We start from the raw sequence: 20,718 nt of genomic DNA on the forward strand, positions 1-20,718 counted from the left end.
GAAAAATGGTAAGTGGGATTAATCAAGTGGTGTCAGAGGAATGGCTGGTTTAGTAATAGTGGTAGTGTTAGCGTGGTAAGAATGGAGCAAAGTACTAATGATACAGAGAGAATATGTTGGATTCCTAGCCCTGGAAGATTCAGGAGAAGAGAAAGAGTATGATTGAAGTCTGATTTTTTTTTTTTTTACATTGGTTCATGTCACAGCTAAGAATCTTAACAGCTGACACTAAGCATACAGTAAACAGCTTACTCCTCCTGGGCAGTAATTTTTTTCCCGGAAGAGGACAGAACTAGAACTGCAAATAAGATTATTTTAGCTTCAAATTAAATTAATTAAATACAATGGTTGGCTACCTGCTCAACAGACAGAAGCTTGAAGTTCCTGTATGATGAAAATAATGCTGTTATAGGACTGCTGGAGCAGAATGCTATAAAGTTAATAAGGTACTGGCACAGTGCCCAGTTGGGTTAACAGAATTTCTTTGGAATGCTATTTCTGACTGTAGCCTTTATCAGTACTGCTTGCTTGCTTCTGTCTCTCCTTGTTTTATCATAAAATAAAGGACAAACCTATGCCAAAAGCACTGTCCAGCACATGCTAAACTAGAAAGTGAGTGTGAGTTTTAAGGACATCTGCTCAGTTTTTAAAAAATTATTTATTAGTTAGACTAATTTAATCCCACACATTAAAGGATGGTTTGCCTTTTAAGCCCATCTTTGTAATAAGTTAAAATCATGATGTTGAGAACCTTGCCATGTATTATTTTTCTGTCAAACTATTTAACAATAATTGAAAGTATTGGTTTTGTACAAATGCAAAATGAGATGTTAACAAGGAAAGAGAATTTGATTTCATGGATAGAGGTTCTGTTCTGGGTTATATGATGGAGCTGCAGATTTTCCTGTAATGACAGTTGGTTAAATGTATTTTTTTTTTGTTTTCTCCAGCTGACTTAGCTCACTTAATGGACAGAACCTATGAAAGAAAGATGCCTGTCAGCTCTTTGACAATATCTCGGGTAAGGAAGTAAATCCTAATCATAAAGTGATAGAAATTACAGCGGAACATTTATGAAAATCAAGTGATCTTGAGGTGATACCATTTATCCCTTCACATGAAACTCCTGGAGTTGTAGATGTCTTGTCACAGGGTTTAATTCTTGTGTTTTACTGGAGCTGTTTTACTGTTACTTTGTACTCGTTAGTTAGTAAGGTCTTTAGAACAGTTTTTTATTTCAGAAAATCACACATCATTGATACTGGGATCTGTGTTTCCGTAGTATATGTTCCCTGCCTTCCAATGGTTTCTTTTTTAGGGAGAGCTTTCCACCCCCTCAGGCACTTGATGAGAGCCCAGGCTGCTAAGGAAATGAATTATCACACTGCCTGTCTGCATGCCTCTTCCTCTGCTTTCGGGTTCCTGTCAGAGTGAGGCAGACATACATGGATACATTCTGCCTCTAGATTTTCCTTTCCTTGCCTCAGCAGAGCCAGCACAAACGCTGATATGGGATAAATGAAGCCAATATGTTTACTGGAATAAGTAACCATCCTCTGGATGGGCTAATCTGTGGAGAGGGAGTGAAGGCTGAGATATCAGTTGTGCTTCAAGTTCCCTTTGTATTTGTACTGAAGGACAGTAAATATGCTTTGTTGTTTTGTTTGTTTTTTGAGGTTTCTTTTTTTGTTTCGTATGTGGTGGGGTTTTGGGGATTTTTGTCTGTTTGTTTAGGTTTTGCTTTTTTTTTTTTTTTGAGTGATTGGTTGTTGTTTGTTTTTTGGGGGTTAGGTTAGGTTTGGTTTGTTTGCTTTTTTAAAACCCAACTAATTTCAGCCTTCAAAATTGTCCAGAAAAGATGACTCACTACCCTGGTACCTCACTAACTAAGATAATTTACACTGCCATGTGAGGAGTAACAGAACACTTTGTACAGATCAAGCATTTTTGATCATTCCTTCTAAGACAGGATTTATGGGGAAAATGGGTGTTTTTCTCCTTTTTGTTACTTAATCAAAGTTATTCTTTTCCTTCATGTTCCTGCTTTGGGCTGGCCTCTTTCCTGGAGAACTGGCATTTCCAGGACGTCGAAAGTCACATCAGATTCTTGTTTTGTAAAATACAAATAAAGCACACAAGCATGCAAAGATAGTTAAGAATCCAGAGTACTGGTCAGATGAAACTATTATTGTCAGCTTATGCTTAAGATAAAGACAAACACTGATTTTCAGAACATGTTGTTTGTATATTTTGAGCTGCAGGTATTATATTGGGAAGACTCTGGAATATTCCAGCATGTTTATGCTTATGTTAGTAAAATGTGTAGGAGAGTTGGATTCATTATTACTTCCAGACAAAGTCTGATTGAAAACTTGATTTTTATTTAAGTAATTAATAGCAGTAGGAATAGAGTGCTTGGAGTAGACAAGGTTTTAAATGAGGGGGTAATTTTAAATGAGGGGGTAATTCACAGCATGGGAGGTGATATTTTTTCTTACCTTTATTTATATGTGTTGTAAAATATAAAATTCTGTTCCTGCTGTCCTTCAGAATGTATAGTATAGTATAGTATAGTATAGTATAGTATAGTATAGTATAGTATAGTATAGTATAGATAGTTTGCACAATAGGCAAACATTAGGGGGAAGTATATGTTCCAGAAAGAGAAGTAATACATGTGAAGACTCAAAAACTGGGGGGGGGGGGGGGGAAAGTAAAACCTAATGAATTCCAAAATGAAAAGTTGTAATTAAATAAGAAAAAATTCAGAGATGAGCAGCAAACATCCAGGGTGCTGAGCTGTATGGACATGTTTCTCAGGTGGCTTCCATGTTTTCAAGGTACATAGCAGTTCTTAGAGGTGAGGAGGGTTGTTATCTCTGTTAAAAAAGATTTGACTCTTAGCAGTCCAGAAGAAACCTGAGTAGAAGCAAGCAAAAATCTGGTAGACCTCCAGCTCTGTCAGACAGCTGAACATGCCAATGAAAAGTGCTTTGTTGAAGTGGCATTTTTGTTCTAATATGCGTCATGTGTGCTCCCTCTGAATCTTTGTTTTCTTTTTCTTTAATCAGTTTGTTGACAACATTTCTTCAAGAGAGGAAGTGGATCAAGCTGAGTATTACCTTTACAAGTAAGCATCTTTCCCCCCAACATGAACTTGAGTTACAAATAAACACCTCTTGCCCTTTAAGACTTGGCCCCTTTCTGGATTACTGGCTTTGAATTGTCTTTCATGAAATACTTGCATTTGTTTCTTACAGTTCACAGCTAAGGGCCTTCTTGGTGGCTCCTTCCTTTTTATTCCTTTTTATGGGTTTTTGGTATCAACTTCTGTCAAACATGTTAGTCTGAGTCACAGAACAGCTAATATCTTGAGCAGGCCTTGAGCAACCTGATCTAGTTTGATGTGTCCATACCAGTGCAGGTGGGTTGGATCTAGATGATATTTAAGGTCCCTTCCAACCCTAGCCATTCTATGATAGTACAAGCTTCAGCTATGGTTTACAGTAGAGATGCTGAAATTATAAGGAAATATGTTTGATTACTGATTACTTATTCTGATACTTTTTTGTTCTGTAAGTCATGGTTTAACTAAATCTGCAATAACTGTATTTGCATGTGTGTCAGACTCAAGTAAGCTTGTTTACTTTGAATTAATAGAAATGAAAATGGACATGCTATGGCATAGAAATGATCAAGTCAGCATGGCTAAATTAAGTGTAATCTTTGTTTTTATTCCCTTAATACATTACATTACTCAGAGAAGCTGCATAGTTCCCCCCATGAATGGGTTGTTAGAGTTTTCTGCAGCTGTGCTGAGTGAAGCTTGTTTAGGTACATTTTCTGCAAACATCATATTAGTGCTTGTTTATTTCAGGTCAATTCACAATATTGACTTTAAGAGGGCAGTAATTATTGCTGATAAGTAAAGTAAATCAGTCTTTTGTTGATGGTTGCACTCATGTTTTGAAAGCTAGGTTTCCTGATGGAGAAACTAACTCATCTTGTCCAAGTATGTGGCAGAGTATCTTTGTAAATAATGTCTGATTGCCATTTATAAATAATAATGACTGTCACTGTAATGAAGAAGTTTACTGGATGGTGCATAGTTCCAAGTGTGTTGACTGCATTACACTTCAGATCTTTATGATTCTCTGGTACTGCTGGGGAGGTATCTGCACCTTACAGCTTCAAGATAGCAAACTGGGTTTCCCTTGTTTCTAATACTAGCAACATCTTGTAATGAAAAAATAAAAGGAGGATCTAGAATCTCTCACAGAGAGGGGGTTAGTGGAGCTTTCATTCCTTCTAATCAATTTTTCATGAGTACTGTCAGAATCTGGCCAGAAATAAGTTTTCTGTCCTGCAACAGATGAAAGCAGGAGAAAGTAAAACCAGTTTAGGGCAGGCTGTTATTTTTATCTTAGAGATGTGCCATTTGTACCTTCTGCTAACATTCTTGCAGATTGTAATGTACACTGAGCCACAAAGACTTAAGGTCTCTCTGACGTAGTCAGGCCCTGCAGCTTAAGGGATACCAAGAGGCCTTTGAATGCCCTCACATCAAGAAGAAGGTCTGGTAGTTTAATTGTTGGATCTCAAAATGATACTAATAAAATCCATATATTCAAAGTGATATGTTTATAGTGACAAATAATGAGAAGCATAGAAAACATCCCATAGTAAGATGGAGAGAATAGACTGGGAATCTCTGCTGTGTAAATAACCTCCACAGTCTTCATCTGTGCCTGGCTACTACATCAGTGTAAAATACAGGAGTTTTTTTATTCTTAAAAATACGTTCTAAAGCACAGATTTGCAGTTCAAAAATATTTAGTTACTTACTGTTTTCTCTGAGAATTCTGCTGCAGCTGGTGAGAATATAGTTATACACACTTCTAATATAATAACTTGTAATTGAGACAGATTTTAGTAGCTGTGTGGAGAGAACAGAGGTACTGATGTGTCATGCACATGGCTTCTCAGACATTCTTTGATTGGATTTTTTCTTTTGTTGTGCATGTCTCAGTATTGCTGCTTTGTTTTGGTGTTGCAAAATGTCTAGTCTTTTGATTATGGTAGCATCATTTTTCCAGGAGACTTCCATATGATCCATAAAACTATTCTCAAAATGCATTTATATGAAGGTAGTGAAACAGTGTAGAGAGGTTTGTAATTCCTGTGAAAGTGTAAAAACCCTAATTGTAACATCAGCTTCCCTTTCAAAAGAAAGTTAGTGTGCTAGCTTCAGGAAATGGGAGATGTGGTTGGTATCTGCAGGGCCCCTTCTGTTGTTCTTTACATTTTGCATTTAGGCTGGAGTTCACATGAAGGACATGTTTCTAAAGATACGTGTTTGCAGCTGTGAGGATATGTGACACAGAAAAATTTCTGCAGAAGTGGGGACACCGTGAGACATACAGGAGGTGGCAGAGAGGGAGAGAAAGACAAACTTTGACAAGAAATCTCTTATGGCTTAATGAGAAGCATTTCAAAGCATTGTTTATCTTCTTTATGTAAAAAGTGTAAGCTTCTAAAAAAGAAAGGCTTTTTATTATTCGGTGTAGAAATCCATTGTGAGCACATGGCATGGTAAGTTGGCTCTATGTGCATTTGCCTGAGCATAAATAAGCAGCGTGTTCCTGGACTCCTGAGTTTTTCCCCTTAACCTTTGTAAAATATAAGGGGGAGATTTTGATGTCTCTCCGCGGCATGGGGTTCCTCTGGCAGTCTGAGGTGAAGGGTAGTCAGTTGCAAGGCCCTTACAAGATTCGAAGATATTCCTGGTATGAAAGGGCAAACTGTGCCTATGGGAAGAATTAGGAGGTAAATGGCATTTCCATGCATGCTCTGTGGGCTTTTTCTGAAGATAGGAGTGCCAGAAATTGTAACTGTAAGCTCTATAGACTGTAAACTTTCTTTGTGGTTTGTCAGGCAGAATGCAGCTTAAAAAAAGTAGTATTCTGGAGCGTTGCCATGATGCACTTAGGGTCCCAAAATGCAATAAACATATTACATTTAGACCTGTTTCAAATTTCCATCCTATAAAAGCAGTGGATCTCCAGCTGTATTGTCTCCACTGAGGATCTTGAGCTCTCAATAGCTGAGAGGAAACTGCAGCACTACATTGTGGAACATGCCAGTAAGATGGCAAAGACCATTTTAAAGCATGATGTCATTTGCTTTCATCGCTTCTCTTTTTGTTCTCTTCTGAATATCCTCCCACCCTCCATTAGCTGTCAGACTTAAAATCCTTTCATCTCCTAGGATCCCGGCAGAAATTCTAATCAGAATGCAGAGCAGTTTCAGCCAGATCAAAGGCCTGCATTTCGCCTTACTTTGTCCTGTCTCGCTGAGATGCCACTATTACTCATGTCAGGGAGCTTTTCATATGATAGAAACATTAGCATAATGGAGAGGGGGTTTGTGGTGAGGTAACTGATGATGTAGGTTTTATGCCAACAAAGATTTTCAATGTGTTTGAGGGCAATTGTGTAAGTTTTTTGTTGGGATTCCTGAGGAGGATTTTTAGTTGCATTAAACTCCTTGCCCCCTTTAGTTTAAAAAAAAAAAAAAAAAGCATACACATTGTCTGTAAAAACCTAATGGTTGTTTGTGCCTGTGCTCCGCAAATTCTTGGACAATATACCTGGGTTTTTTCATTACCTCCAGACTGATGATAGCTTTTTTGGAAAGTGAGTTATTTCTGGAGATTTCAGGGCCTGTTACCCAGGGTCAGTACTTAATTATAATGATAGAATGGGACAATAGCAAACTTTTAGCAGTTCCATTTTTGATACTTTAATGTCAATCAAGCAGTTTAGTGTTTGAAAGTGTTCAGTTTCTCTAAAGTATTGCCTGTAATAAATGATCATAATGGATTAAAAAAAAAGTTACTCCTAAACTACACTTCGCATGGCATTCATTCTCACTAATGTGACATTTTATTCCTATATATAAATCTACAGGATGTAATGAGTATCATTAACCTCTTCCCAGCACAAATAGGTAAAAGAACAGACCTAGATGTACTCCTACAATTCATTTAATCCTTTCTGCTAGATGTTTCCATTGTCCTAAGGCTGTAGCTGACATAGATTTCCTCCATTCATCAGACCTTGGCTTTTGCTGCGTCCAGAGAAGTGTTTGGCTAAAAACTCCCAACAATTATATATCAAAATAATGCGTCAGCAATAGCTGACTATTATTCAAGTTGAGCAGCATTTATATTTGAAATTATATTGATAAGTGGTGGCAGCATGAGAGAGAAATGCACTTCATAGGCAGAATGGTATGTTTTACCAGTTTGGACACCTACCTCAGCTGACCCATTCAATATAACTTAATTTGCAGAAAATCTTGGCTGCTCTCTGGCAGATTGGGAGACACAAGAAAGGGAAGCACCAGAGAGATTTGGCTCATTAGACTGTTAGAGTAATTTGCATGTAAATTACAGAAGTACCTGTGCTATTGTGTTGTGGTGGCCAGAGTGTGATGCTGGTTGGCTGGAAGAAACTGTTGGTCACTCTCCAAGGCAGTCCTGTTGGATGTAAGCATTCGGGTCTTACAGACTGCACTACTTCACTGGCTCCAGCACTCATTTTTGCACAGAGGGGCACATGTGCTTACCTCCTTTGTCATCTTCTGTGGTTTCTCTGTTTTCTTTGTCTGTCCATGGTTTGTCAAAGGCTGAGCTATAGAAATCATTTGCAGAAAATAGCTAGTAACTGAATATCAGAACCCAGAGTCAAATTTCAGCAAATTCTGTAACCACATCTCATTCAAGCAGGTGTGCTCAGCCAGTGTGACTGTGCTGTAAAGTAAGAGAGCCATCAGTAAAGATTTAACAATGAAAAATATTCAGAAAGATCCCTTCCTGTAGCACAGGTCTTTTCAGTCATCTGCTTTTCATACTTAATGTCTTTTTGTATATTCTTTCCTTAAAGTTTGGCAGACACTAGAAAGGAATTTTCTAGGCACTGCATATCAAACCAGAAAAAGCTGGAAGGCTTTCCTTCAGTGCTAACCTTTTCTTTTTTCAAGTTGCCAGCACTAGAGGGGTGTTTGGATTGTAAAAAACTTTATATTTAAAACAAGGGAAAAAATAAAGATACTTCTGCAAACAGAATGCTTATGTCAACCCTAGGCTTTTCCCCTTCCATTCACTCCCCGAGAATTTGTGGAGTAGATGGGAAGATAAAGCCAGCCAGACTTAGAAATGGAAAGAACTGTTTCTGTTCACACTAGTGCGAGGTGACACAGGTGTAGGACACAGGAACAACCACAAAACCACAGGTGAAATGCAAAGAGTTTTATTCTCGTTATCTCCCAAACTGGGAGCAGCAAGATAATGCTTCTCTGAAGCAGCACTTAGGGCTGAGTCACACAAGTGGGAATGCAGGCACTGTGAAGCTTGGTCATTGCTAAGAGGAAGTGTTCACACTGGATGCTTTCTCTTGGATATCAGGGATTTTTTTGCAGATATAGTGGAAAACACTTTGCTTTGATCTTTCTCACAGCAGGGCAGGAATCTCAAGCATGTTTGATAGGATGCTTGGTGTCTGTCACAGGCCTATGTTACCTAAACACAGGTGCCAAGCAAAGAAGACTAAAAAGTGATTATATGAAATGTGTGGTTTTTGACACCCCAGCTGCAAGTCACTTGAGTGTGTTTACAGTCCTCCTCATCAATGTTCTGTTATATTGCCCCAGCACTGCCTGCAGATAGATTTTTCATTTAGTGCCAGGAGAAAGGTCTTTGTTACTATTCTTGGAAGAAAAGGCTATAAGCAGAATTGTCTTTCTTGCCTGCACCTCAGAGTGTTATATCTACTAGTAGTTAGTACTGGAAGTAGACTGAAGTACAGTATGAGTGCTAAGTATGTAGGACCAGGTCTCAAATGTTGACCTGGTAATATGTTGAAGGAGAAAAGGAAATTTTGTCCTAGAATTTTACCTTGCAGGTCAGTTTCTCTATGTCCAGTGGTATTCTAAAGGTTGCTTTCTAAATTGCTATATGAGCAAAAAGCCTGTCTGGAGGCAGATCTTGTTAATGCAAGATCTAAAACATAATTATTTTAAAAATAATTATAAAAAAAAAACCAATTAGAAATTCTGAAAGTCTAGACAAAAGTTAAATTGGTGCAAAAAACATAGAGAGTAAGCTGTTCATATGAGTACAAATGACCACAACAGAGTAAAGCCTTGTAAAAGCTTTGGAATTCAAAAGACAAACACAGAATAGTGCAGAATAGTTGCAGAGTTACATATGAGAATTAACCCCATCCAGCCCCCTCCAAAAGGGACTTCAGGTTCCATTATAACCCCAGCCAGTACTGGCAGACAGAGCCAGGCAGCAGCTCCAAACCCCTATAAACAGAAGAAAAAACCATACAAAGCTATGAGGGTGATTTGAATTCCCTCTTACAGCTTTTCTAAGTGATATTAAACAATAATCAATCATTCTCTTTAAGTGGAATTGAAGATGGCAGCTACTAGGATAAAACACTGATATTTTATTAGGCTTTCAACCATATCCAAAACTTCCATGATCCCTTCTTTAGGAGATGCTAACTTTGCTTTTATTGTATCCATCAACCTAAATCATCCCTTCATGGTGCAGGTATTTGTTCTTTTTTCAAACAAATAATAATACTCAACAAAAAACTCAACAAAACAAAACAGCAGAAAAAAAAAAAGTGAGGAACTACAATTTGGGCAGCGAATGTATTTAGAGCACCCCTGAAGGAAAGTATTTGGTGGTGTTGGTTGACGACAAGCTCAGAGTGAGCTGGCCATCTGCACTTGCAGCCCAGAAAACCAGTGTTATCCTCGACTGTGTCAAAAGAAGCAAGGCCAACAGGTTAAGGGCAGGTGATTCTCATCTACTCTGCTCTCCTGAGACCCTGCTTGGAGTACTGTCACACCTGCAGCTCTCCTTTAGGAAGGAGCAGAGGAGGAAACAGTTGGCCAAAATTGAGCAGAGTGTTCCATCCCATACTTGCCATACTAAGTATAAATTTGAGGGATCACAAGGGTCAAGTCCCTTTTTCCTCTTCTTTGTCCATGACTGGCATCCTGGGAGGATTCCATCTGGCTGCCTTTGATCCTGATCCATGCTCTCCTGAGTCCATATGTTCCTGTCTGCTGTTGACTCCAGGAGCCCAGCCTGTGAGTTTTCCAAGGCTTCCCTGCAGCCTTGGTAGTGACATGAATGTTTTTCAGGGGAGAATGAAGGAACATGATACCACTGTTGTGTATGCATATTTGTATATATTTCATAATCTGAATTTTTCATCACTATTGTTTCATGTGTTTCTTTCACAGCATTCTCCTAGAGAAGCTGGTAGCAGGTGTACTCTTGATTGGGTTAAAAACTGGCAGCTTGTCTGGGCCCAGAGGGTTGTAGTCAGTGAAGTTAATGCAGTTGGTGGCTGGTCAGCAGTGGCATTCCCCAGGGCTCAGTTGTGGGGATGGTCATGTTCAGTATGTAGAGGAAGGAATCGAGTGCTTCCTCAGTAAGTTTGCAGAAAACACTTAAGTTGGGTGGGAATGTTGATCTGCTTGAGAGTAGGAAGGCTCTGCAAAGGGACCTGGACAGGCTGGACCAGTGATCTGTGGCCAATAAAATGATGTTTAACACCAAGTGCTAGGTCCTGCATTTTGCTCATAACAAGCCCATACAACGCTTCAGGCTTGGGGAGGAGTGGCTAGAAAGCTGCCAGGCAGAAAAGGGCCTGAGTGTGGACAGCAGTGTGCCCAGGTGGCCAAGAAGGCCACCAGCATCCTGGCTTGTATAGGAATAGCGTGGCCAGCAGGAGAAGGGAAGTGATGGTGCCCCTGTGCTCAGCACTGGTGAGGCTGAAGCTTGAGTGCTGTGTTCAGGTCTGGGCCCCTCACTGCAAGAAAGACATTGAGCTGCTGGAGTGTGTCCAGAGAAGGGCAACCAAGCTGGTGAAGGGTCTGGAGAACAATTCCTATGAGGAGTGGCTGAGGGATTTGGGAATGTTTAGTTTGGAGATGAGGAGGCTGAGAGGAGACCTTACTGCTCTCTACAACTACCTGAAAGGAGGTTGTAGGGAGATGGGGTGCTGGCCTCTTCTCTCAAGTAAATAATGATAGAACTAGGGGAAATGGCCTGAAATTGCACCAGGGGAGGTTTAGACAGGATCTGAGGAAGAAATTCTTTGCTGAGAGAGTAGTCAGGCATTGGAATGGGCTGCCCAGGGAGGTGGTGGAGTCACCATCCCTGAAGTATTTTGAAACCATATAGATGAGGCACTTCAGGATATGCCCAAGTGGGCAGAGTAATACAGATGTTGGTATATGCTTACAGATGGACACAGTGATCTTTGAGATCCTTTCCAACTGTGACAATTCTGTTACTCTGTGATTAAAACTGTGTCATTTAGTTTCCAACCTGTAAGTCTCTCTCCCTTACTCTCTCTCCTTTCTTTGTCAAGGAGGGGGATTAATAGAGGGCATCTGCCATTCGTTTAATTGCTGGCTCTGCGTTAAACCATGACAGTAATAAATGAGAGAGTAGAAGCAATTTATGAGATAAGTTGTGGTGCTGATTTGTTGCTATTAGCAATTGTTTTCTATGCGGTGAATCAGTGTGTTCATGGCTTAGATGAATTGTGCAAGCAGCACACGATGAGTTTATGATGACAAATATTTTATTGAAAATGGATTTTTAAGAACAGGATGTATATTTAGAGCTTGGACATCGTTTTCATTTTGTCAGTTTTACTCTGGAAAAATTTAAGTTAGCAACTAGAGAGAAAAGATACATAGAAAATGTTTTTATTTTTTTTTAATTCTTTACAGTGCTTGAAGATTTCTTCAGGAGACTACTATGAGTGCTGCTAATACCTGTAACAGGCAGCTTCTTGATACTGGTGATTTTCTGCTGTGGAAACAGCATGAGTTCTTGCAGGATGCAGGAAAGTAGAGCTGGAACCAAGGCATCCCTCTGACAACACACTTAATGAGAATTCCCATTATGCACCACCTTTATTAAAGAGTGTCAGTCTGGTTGAATGATGGCAAATCATGAGCTGGTTTATAATGTAGGCTGAAGGAAAGAAGGACAAAGGCACTCAAGTATTTTTTTCCTGTGTTACCTCAGCCAACATTATGAAATACAAGGTTCACACACGTTTTCTGTGATAACTTCCCTTCATTTTACTGTATACTAGGAAAAATCCATATGTTCTTAATTTTAAACAAACCACTCGGTATAAGCTTGCTGTGTTCCACAGGGTATGTAAGATGAACACTGTCTGATTGAGTGTGTAAAAAAGGCCTACACAAGTTTTTTTTTGACTTCTTAATAGTCAAGAAAAGTGTTACTTTTTTTTTTTTTTTTTGTAACGGTGAAGCAATATGATGTAGTAGAGTGTATGTGAGTTGTGCTCTGAGAATATCTGGGATTTTGATGCATGTTGCTGCACAGTATGTAGTAACAGGTAGTAGATGTGATGCAGGCTCCAGAAAGTGATGGCCTTTGGAAACAGAAAGAACATTAAGATGACTGTGATAAAGGATGAAATAATGCACAACAGGTATAGATCTGATCTTCTTTTGTTCTGTTAGGCACCATTATAGACCATTATAAATGGTTATAGCAAAATCAAAATTACCGATAAAGGAAGCTGAGAGACCTGCTTTAGCACACATCTTTCTTAGCTTATAAATTATTGGGGATGTTAATTTTCAAATAGCTGGCTGTTTTTTACAGAAACAGATGTGTATGCATGTGTAGGACTGAGCATACTGGGTCAACTATCAGTTATTGAGACATCTAGAAAATTATCTTACTATATCTTTTAGGCTGTATATTTATTTTTGGCCCTAGTAATAAATTTGAAAAAATAGCTTACGTTGCTTTACTTCCATGATTTGGTTTTTGTAAGTACTTCCATCTTGTTTAGAAATGTCCAGAAACATTAATAGTGCAGAAGAAAGATGAAATTAAACCAGTACATTTATTCAACCTGTAAGGCTGCTTATTTCTGCATACACATTGGTACCTGTGAAAAAGTGTTCAACTCACTAAGGGGAGAAGTTTGCATTGCAGGCAGACCCACAAAACAGTGCTTTGCTGTAATTGAATAGAGGTACTGATAAGTCAAGGTAATAGTTTTCCTCGGGTGATTTCTGGGGTTATTACCCTCTTTATTTGTTTTCTAGAAATGAGAAATTAGGTGAAATTTCTGAATGGAAGAAGTAAAAAGCAAACAAACAAAACCCCCCAAACAAACTATAAGGGCTATTCAGGTTGCCTACTTTTTCTGGGGGGTTGTGTTTGGGGGTTGTGTTTGGTGGTTGTTTGTTTTGTTTGTTTGTTTGGGTTTTTTTGTTCTTGTTGTTTTAATGCTGCTTTAATTGTGAGCTGGTTTTAAATCTGCATTTTCCAGGTCACATCTATACTGTCTGCTGGAATCAGTACAGTTGCATTTTCAGTTCTTCTTGATTGAGTTCACTCTAGCCAGACTACTCAGATACCTATGACTGAACCTGGCCTCCAATTTTATCTTTTTCTATTTATTTCTGTCCTTTAGTTGGTAAATCTTTGGTTTCTAGGCAGGCTATTTTTTTTTTTTTTAACTCTAGAGAAGTATAGAGTGGGACGTAGACAGCAGGGGGAAGGGGAAGCTTAGGTAGCTTAGCCCAAGTCCCCAGCTGTTGATGTCCCCCTTATCTATTTACTGAGAATCCAGGTGTGACCCCCACTCCCCCTGAAGGAGAATGTCTCCAGGCTTTTCAGCTGCAGTTCTGTCTCTCCTTTGCTACATAGGTTTGAAAGTCTGCAGGGTTCTGTTACATATGGAGTTGGTTATTTCAGCAGTAACACTGATGCAGCTCTCAGCAGTTGTTTCCCATCTTCACCACCCCGACAGATTCTGTAGGACAGATTGCACATCTTTAGAAAGTGCTGGACTTGCCCTTGCCTCCGTGTTTTAGTCTAATAAATGATCCATGTGCACATGTGGTATGTGAGGTCTTCAGCTGACTGAGGCAGGTCCCTGGGAGGTGGGGGAACCATGTTGTTTCTTTGGACCGGGTGAGGATTTGGCTTAGAATTTAATTGAGGGAGCATTTAAAGGACCAACAAAGAATGCTTTCTTGGCTTTGTTGTAGAAATTGAAGGGGTATACAAAAGAGCAGTTGGTAGAAAGTCTTGTTTTCTCAGCTGTAAATGTAGTCCTGGTAAACATTCCTTCTTCCTCTTGCTGAAAAATGAATGGGCATCTCAGTGTTTTACCCTCTCCTTCATTGCAGAGCTTGTCAAGATGGAAGGGCTCCAGTGGCTAAATCCAGCCACAAGGAAACTAGGTGGCCTCTGGCAGTAGACAGCTGGGAGTAAAATGGACAACCTTGTCCCCCTCTCTTGCTGATACTGTGCCAAAGCTCTGACAAACCAGACTGATAGTGTATGCTTGTAACTGGGGGTGGACGAGCTCTTGTGAAAGCATGACATAGGAGTGTTTGCAGCAGAAGTGGTACACTCTGTTTTCTCTGCAGAGGAGTTTCTTTTACTGTCTTCTGTTGAAGTTACTGTCCTGCAGCCATCACGGCTTTTTGCAGCTGTGTCCAGGTTAAATCATAAAGTAGGAAGTTGATCTTACGCAAAATACTATTGTGTTTGTTTGAAAGTCATGATTCTTTGGAGGAATAACATGAGCAAAGCCAGACTGAAACGTATATGGTACATGACTGCACAGCGTTTTCCCCCTCTTTTGTCTTCTTTGTTTTCCTGTGCAGTGGGTAACACCATACATGGAATCCTCTGATAATGAGACTGCCTTGGAGAACTGGATGCATGTAGGTGTCAATTCAGAGCCTGAATACAGGTGTAGACCACTGCAGCAAGGCACAGTGGCAGGGTGTACATGCCTTCAATCATGCACTGATGCTCATCAGCCAGGAGCAAAGCCAGTAGTGGATTATATTAATTACTAACATATGTGACTATATATGAAAATATCTATAGTTGTATGTAACTGTATTCCTATCTCAATAGGGGAGGAACTAGAAAATACTCCCTTGAATTTTTATATCCTCTGCCAGTTTTAGTAGCACAACCTCATTTTACTATGCAGTTTGTACCTACCTACATGAAGGAGCATTTGTCCTACAGTATGCGCAATAATTAAAGTGGGGTACCTACAGCTCTCTGTTTAAATAACAGATCTGACAGCAGAGAATAAGAGTAAAACAGCCACAAAGCTAGTAAGAACCCACAAATGTCAAAATGTCTGATAAAATGCTTGAGTCTATTTTGCCTTGCTTATGCTTGATTTGCTTACTGGGTGGTGTGCTTAACATCATCCTCAATGGAATGTAGGCTGTTTCTGTTCCACTGAGCTTGGAAGAAGTGAGATACATTATGATATACACTAACTAGAAGTTATCTTCCAAAATATTGTGATCGGGTAACTTAGGCTGGTCAGGCAACAGCTGAAAATGTGTCATGAAGGACTCAAGGATTTTTGGTTTGGGTTGCTAAAAATACTTAGGAAAATGCATCACTGGAGGAACAAAAAAATGCCAGCTAGCAGTTGCTTATTGAGACATAACATAAAATGGATATGGATTCGTGGTGGACTTCTGGGTAGCTAAGACCAGGATATGGACCTATGGCTTACTTTTGGGAAATGGTTCTTGCCTTCTTTAACAGTAGCTGTGGCTGATGCTAGAGGTGAGCATCAGGTGTTTTGTCCTTTCTAATTTGAAAATTATGCTTAATATCCTTAATAATCTTACTTCTTTGCCTTGATAGCTTACCATGTAGCTCTGCCTCCCCTTGGCTGACAAGGGGCTGAAGGAAAGCAATGCACAAGGAAATCAGGTTGTAAGAGTGAACAATGAAAAGGGCACAGGTAGGTCAGAATTGGCTTAACTTGAACTGTAGGACTGTGGTGGCAAATGTGAAAAGGTGAAATCTGAGTACAAATCCAGTTTTTGAAGTATTTGGCAGCAAATGTAAGGTTTGGCTCTTCCCTTTGTTGAGGTAGCTACCAAGATCCATGCAACACTCTTGCCCGCACCTTTTTTTTGCTTAGGTTTTGCTTACGTGTGGTGTGAAGCTGAACAACGTTGCAGAATAAAAGGTTTCTCTCATGCACTTACTAATTCCAGCTTTTGATACTCAACCAGAGGAACACATTGCTTGGAATGAAATTGTGATCCAACTGGAAAATGCCAAGGGTTGTGTCAGTGCATGTAATGTTACAGTAGTTTGCAGCTAGTGTGTGATATATTTCTGAGGGATATTTTGTGAAGCATGAAGAATTTGAGTAGAATAAGTGAAAAATTGTTACAGTGTGAACTCCAGCTCTCAGTGAATTAGACCTCTGACAAAATTATGTTTATTTTGTCTCAGGTTAAATTTATGTGTTATATTGGGCACCATTAAAAATTGCTGTTTGGGAATACTGTAATATTTTTCTAGTTACCAGCTGGGCTTTTTTCTTTCTCTTAAAATAATGTCATTATTGGCTTTTGTTGGCAGTAGTGTTTATGGATACCCTTGAAGTGTTCCTTTTTAAGACATTATAGCCTTTAAGAAAGGGTTGTGCCGTTGCAGTTTAATTTTAGGGCTAGAATTCAGTAACTCCTGAACATCGATCCTAACTCTGATTCAGTTCCCTGTGACACTGAATGAACTACTATAAAACTTGGAGTCCAGCTCAAAATTCTTCAGTGCTGCCTCTCTGTCCAGCTTAATGGTTATTGGAATGCAGGCTTTGCTGTGGCTTACCTGCAGTAGTTGGTGGCTAACAGTGATGGTGATTTTCTAAAGCATCTGAGGTTATTTGTTTATTTTTAAAAAAGAAGCATCTAACTTGCTTTGAAGCAATTTGTTCCCTAAAATCACATAATCTTACAAAAAGCCCTGGTTGAAGAAAGCCCATGACAAAAGTACTCTTCGGTACCCAGAGGTTTTAAAGTTACTTAAAGTATGCATCTAATGAGAACTAGCTTTCTGCTAGAAAATAATTTTCTGTCAGTCTTTAGCAGGGAATCTCTCTCACTCTGCAAAGTGAACTAGGTACAAAGGTGATTTCAGCATTTAAAAATTAATCAGTGTTTGACAAGCATATCTCATTTTGAAAAATTAATATAGTAGGTAACTTGTGTACCAGCTTTCAGATGGGTGGAGAATTAATTGAAGTAATGACAGGCATAGCTGGGCTAGTAATATGATAACAATGGAATCAGTACTTTACTCATGTAGGCAGTTTTTTTACAGCCTTTCTGTTAAATGGAGACATGAGTAAAGATAGCAGAACTGACCCTTTCTTGAACCTTAATACAGCAAGTTTCAGTCTGACACACTTAAAAATTGCTGAGATTAAAAAATCACCCTAAAGCAAGAAATGCAGTGTGTTGTATGTTCTTAAACATATGCTAGGATACAAGGAAAAGATACAATTAATGAAACATCTGGTTTTAAATTAGTCTGTATTGTAATTGCATGGGGACAAGGTAAGGCACTAGAGAGGATCTTACAGCAACCGCTCACCCTATCATTCCCTGTGTTTCCCTCAGCCTGTGGTAATGTGTGTTCAGTCACTAGATTACTAATGGCATTTACATTTAACACCAACCATGTCATTTCAGACCTAGAAGTATTTTGAGCAGAGATAAATTCTAGGAGCTGTGTCATTTACAGTTAGTAGCTTGAGTAAAAGCTGGGCTTTTTAGTGTTGTTATTATGACAAGACCTTTCCTTTCTCTTGGTAACTTGCTCTTTGAGTGAATTTCAACTTTGTGCTGAAAGTAGTATGGATTCTTCATGGGTGTGAGAAGAAAATCTGTTTTTCCCTGCATGCCTTTTCCAAAAGTGGTGGGAGAGGTGGGGGGTGCTGAGTAACAAGACACTGCTCTAGGAGGAGAAAAACAGAAATACTATACTAAAGTGTCTGTTTATTTAGTTTCTTTCATTGGGGATATATCACTAAGCAACAAGAAGTGAAGCAAATCCCCCATGCTGTTCACCTCATTCTTCTGCCTTGACTATAAAGGAGGAAAGCCAAAAAGGGGGGTTGCTTGTATCACATTTCACATTTGAAGTAAAACTTCTGAATGTCAGTGAAGTGAACCAGTTTTATTTTCTGCATAAAACTAAGCCAGGCACCACCATCTTTTCTCAGTAGCAATATTTGTACCATCACAATTATTTTTTTTTTCTATCAGTCACACTGGGAATCCCCACATGGCCAATTTTAGCTTTAGTAAACTAGCTGGTGGCCTTCCCTGTAACCTGTATTCTTTTAAATATTATTCTTAGTACCATATTGATACTGTGTTTTTAAATGTTAACTTTAATTTCTAGCTAGATGAGGGATGCAACTGTTGTGAAAAGTTGAGACACACGGATCACCCTCAGCCAAGTTGATAAAGCCTGACTCATATTCTTTCAAGATACGAATTTCCATTGGTGTCCTGCCAGGGACTGTATAGTTTTAGAGTGTTTTGAATCTACATGGCTAGTGCAGCTTTTTAGGGAGCGCATTTAACAGCCTGGAAGAATTTTCTCAGGGACAAAATGAGTTCTGAGAAGCAGTGTGTTGTATGTGTCTGGGCCTTATTTTTTCAGTCTGGTTATGAACTAATTAGTATAAAGGTTAGAGACATTCAAAGCGAACCTGTGGCATACTTAATGTTGATGGAATCATCTGAGGGACTCCTCCTCTCAGTGCTCTATATAGGATTCCAGAGGGGTTTAAGGTTGCCTGGTGCAGTCTGATGGCAGGAGGTTGGTAGGGCTTCTCTACTCCAGTTCTGTTACATTCACTGCCTTTGGATGGAAGTACAGATAAATGGATGGAAGTACAGATTTAGGTAATTTGCAGAGCCAGGAATCCAAATAAATTACTTCAACCCTTGCTGTAGGCTCTGAATCTGTTTCTGGTACTGTTTATTTTGTGGTGGTTCTTACATCCATTTGTATATAAGCAAAGCATTTCTTTTGTGGTTATGTAAGTGGCTTCTCCATTCGTATGTTGTTTTGAAGTTTATAACATGTATCTAGGATATTTGATGAGGCTATTTTTCTTTTTAGTGTTGTAAGGCAGTTCTTCTTGTTTTGCTCGCAGAAGTGACTCAAATCCGTCAAAAAGAACAATATTTCCTGATACAAGAAATTGACAGTAGGCAGAAATGCTTGTTGTATCAGAAATTCAGCTTGTCATTTTCAAATCAACTTTAACTGTCTGTCAGAGTAGCTTGGTTATCAAAAGATTAGCTAGATCCTAGCCACTGTATGGTTGATTGCTGGATGTGCCAACCTTTATTAGAAAGAAGCTTAGCAAAGCCAGGCTTTTGGTACAGGAGTGTGGTTTTGAGCAACGCAGGATCTACTCTTGAGACTACTGAATGGTGAATTCTGCATCCTCAGTTGTTAGAAGAGTGTGGTTACCAGGTTGATATCTCTAGACTTTCTGAATGAATGTATGCACTTTGACCTAAAATACCTTATTTCCTAGATCTGATCTTTTTTTCCAAGTGTAATTTAAGAAAAAGGTAAACCTGTAACACTGGGGTGAGCAGAAATGGAAGACGAATGTGTTATAACTGGAAAAAAAGACCTGACACTAAAAGTATTATTTAAGTCTGCTGTTTATCCTTGTTGTTTGACTGCTTCTGTTCAGTAGTTTCTCTGTATCTCTGATCATTGATCTGATTGGATGATCCATAAACTGATCACTGGGGCTGCATTCATCAGTGGTGATAGAGCTCTATGCAGCTTCTGAAGAAAAGATGCTGTGCAAGAAATATGTATTCAAATGAAGGTGGAGCAAGCCTAATTTAGTAGAACTAATTTTGTGTCAAAGCGATCAAGGTCTAAATTAGTTTAAAATCTAAGATTAGGGAAAGTCAAAAATTAAAACACAATAAGGGCTAATGTGGGCTTTCCTCAGGGAATCTTCAAACCGCTTCTCTTCTTGAGTAAGAACAGCTCCACCTCATCATCAGACTCTGTTATTACTTGACTTGTCTAATTCCTTAAACCTGTCCTGTTAGTGGTCTTGGTAATTGATTTATTATACTAGGTATGCTATTTGAGTTTTTTTATTTCAACATAAAAGGAAAGTGTTCCTTCTGTGTTTGCTTGAGTGTAGGCAGTTAATGCATGAGGTATTTCTTACAGGACTGATAGGTTTATATGTGAAATTTTTGAAAGGATGCATGCAAAGAAAGGTGTAGGCTAAGATGAAGAAAAAGAATAGATGTAAAGATAGAGTTTTGTTCATGTTTAAAAGGAAATTTCAATCAAGGTTTTTTCAGGGGCTGTTGCCTTTGACACTGACATATGAGCAGTGCCTCTGGGTCCATTTAAAATGCAGATAATTTTTCCCAAGGCCTGTGGCTTGAAATGACAAAGGGGGAGTTTTGGATGATGTTTTTTCAGCTTTCCAGTTTCCAAGTTAAGCCTGCCTGGAATCCATTTGATCATTATGCACTGTAGCTTAAAAATGTGCCTGGGACTAAAAAAACATAGCATTGCCAAGGAGCTTCACAGCTCTGTGTGACTTGTGTAGTGGCTATATCCCATTTAGAGAGCTTCTTCCTGCCTCACAGAGACATTTCTTACAATATTTATTCATTTTAAGTCTCCTTACTTTGCTTCAGGAATTTCTAGCATTTTAAGTGGATGAGAAGAAATTTGACACTCTCCCCTCCTGATTGAAGCAAATCAACATG

The 20,718-nt window shown here is 39.1% G+C and overlaps 1 protein-coding gene across 1 annotated transcript in view; it reads left to right on the top strand.

The window, feature by feature from the left end:
* The window catches only part of MRPS27 (mitochondrial ribosomal protein S27), a 45,806-nt gene that overhangs the window by 5,130 nt on the left and 19,958 nt on the right, over positions 1-20,718 (top strand). Inside the window, exons 3-4 of the mRNA XM_071731411.1 lie at positions 951-1,021; positions 3,072-3,130. Coding sequence (XP_071587512.1) covers positions 951-1,021; positions 3,072-3,130 — 130 coding nt within the window. The remainder of the gene's footprint in view (positions 1-950; positions 1,022-3,071; positions 3,131-20,718) is intronic.

Source organism: Heliangelus exortis, chromosome Z, assembly GCF_036169615.1.
Source record: "Heliangelus exortis chromosome Z, bHelExo1.hap1, whole genome shotgun sequence".
NCBI classification, from domain to species: domain Eukaryota; kingdom Metazoa; phylum Chordata; class Aves; order Apodiformes; family Trochilidae; genus Heliangelus; species Heliangelus exortis.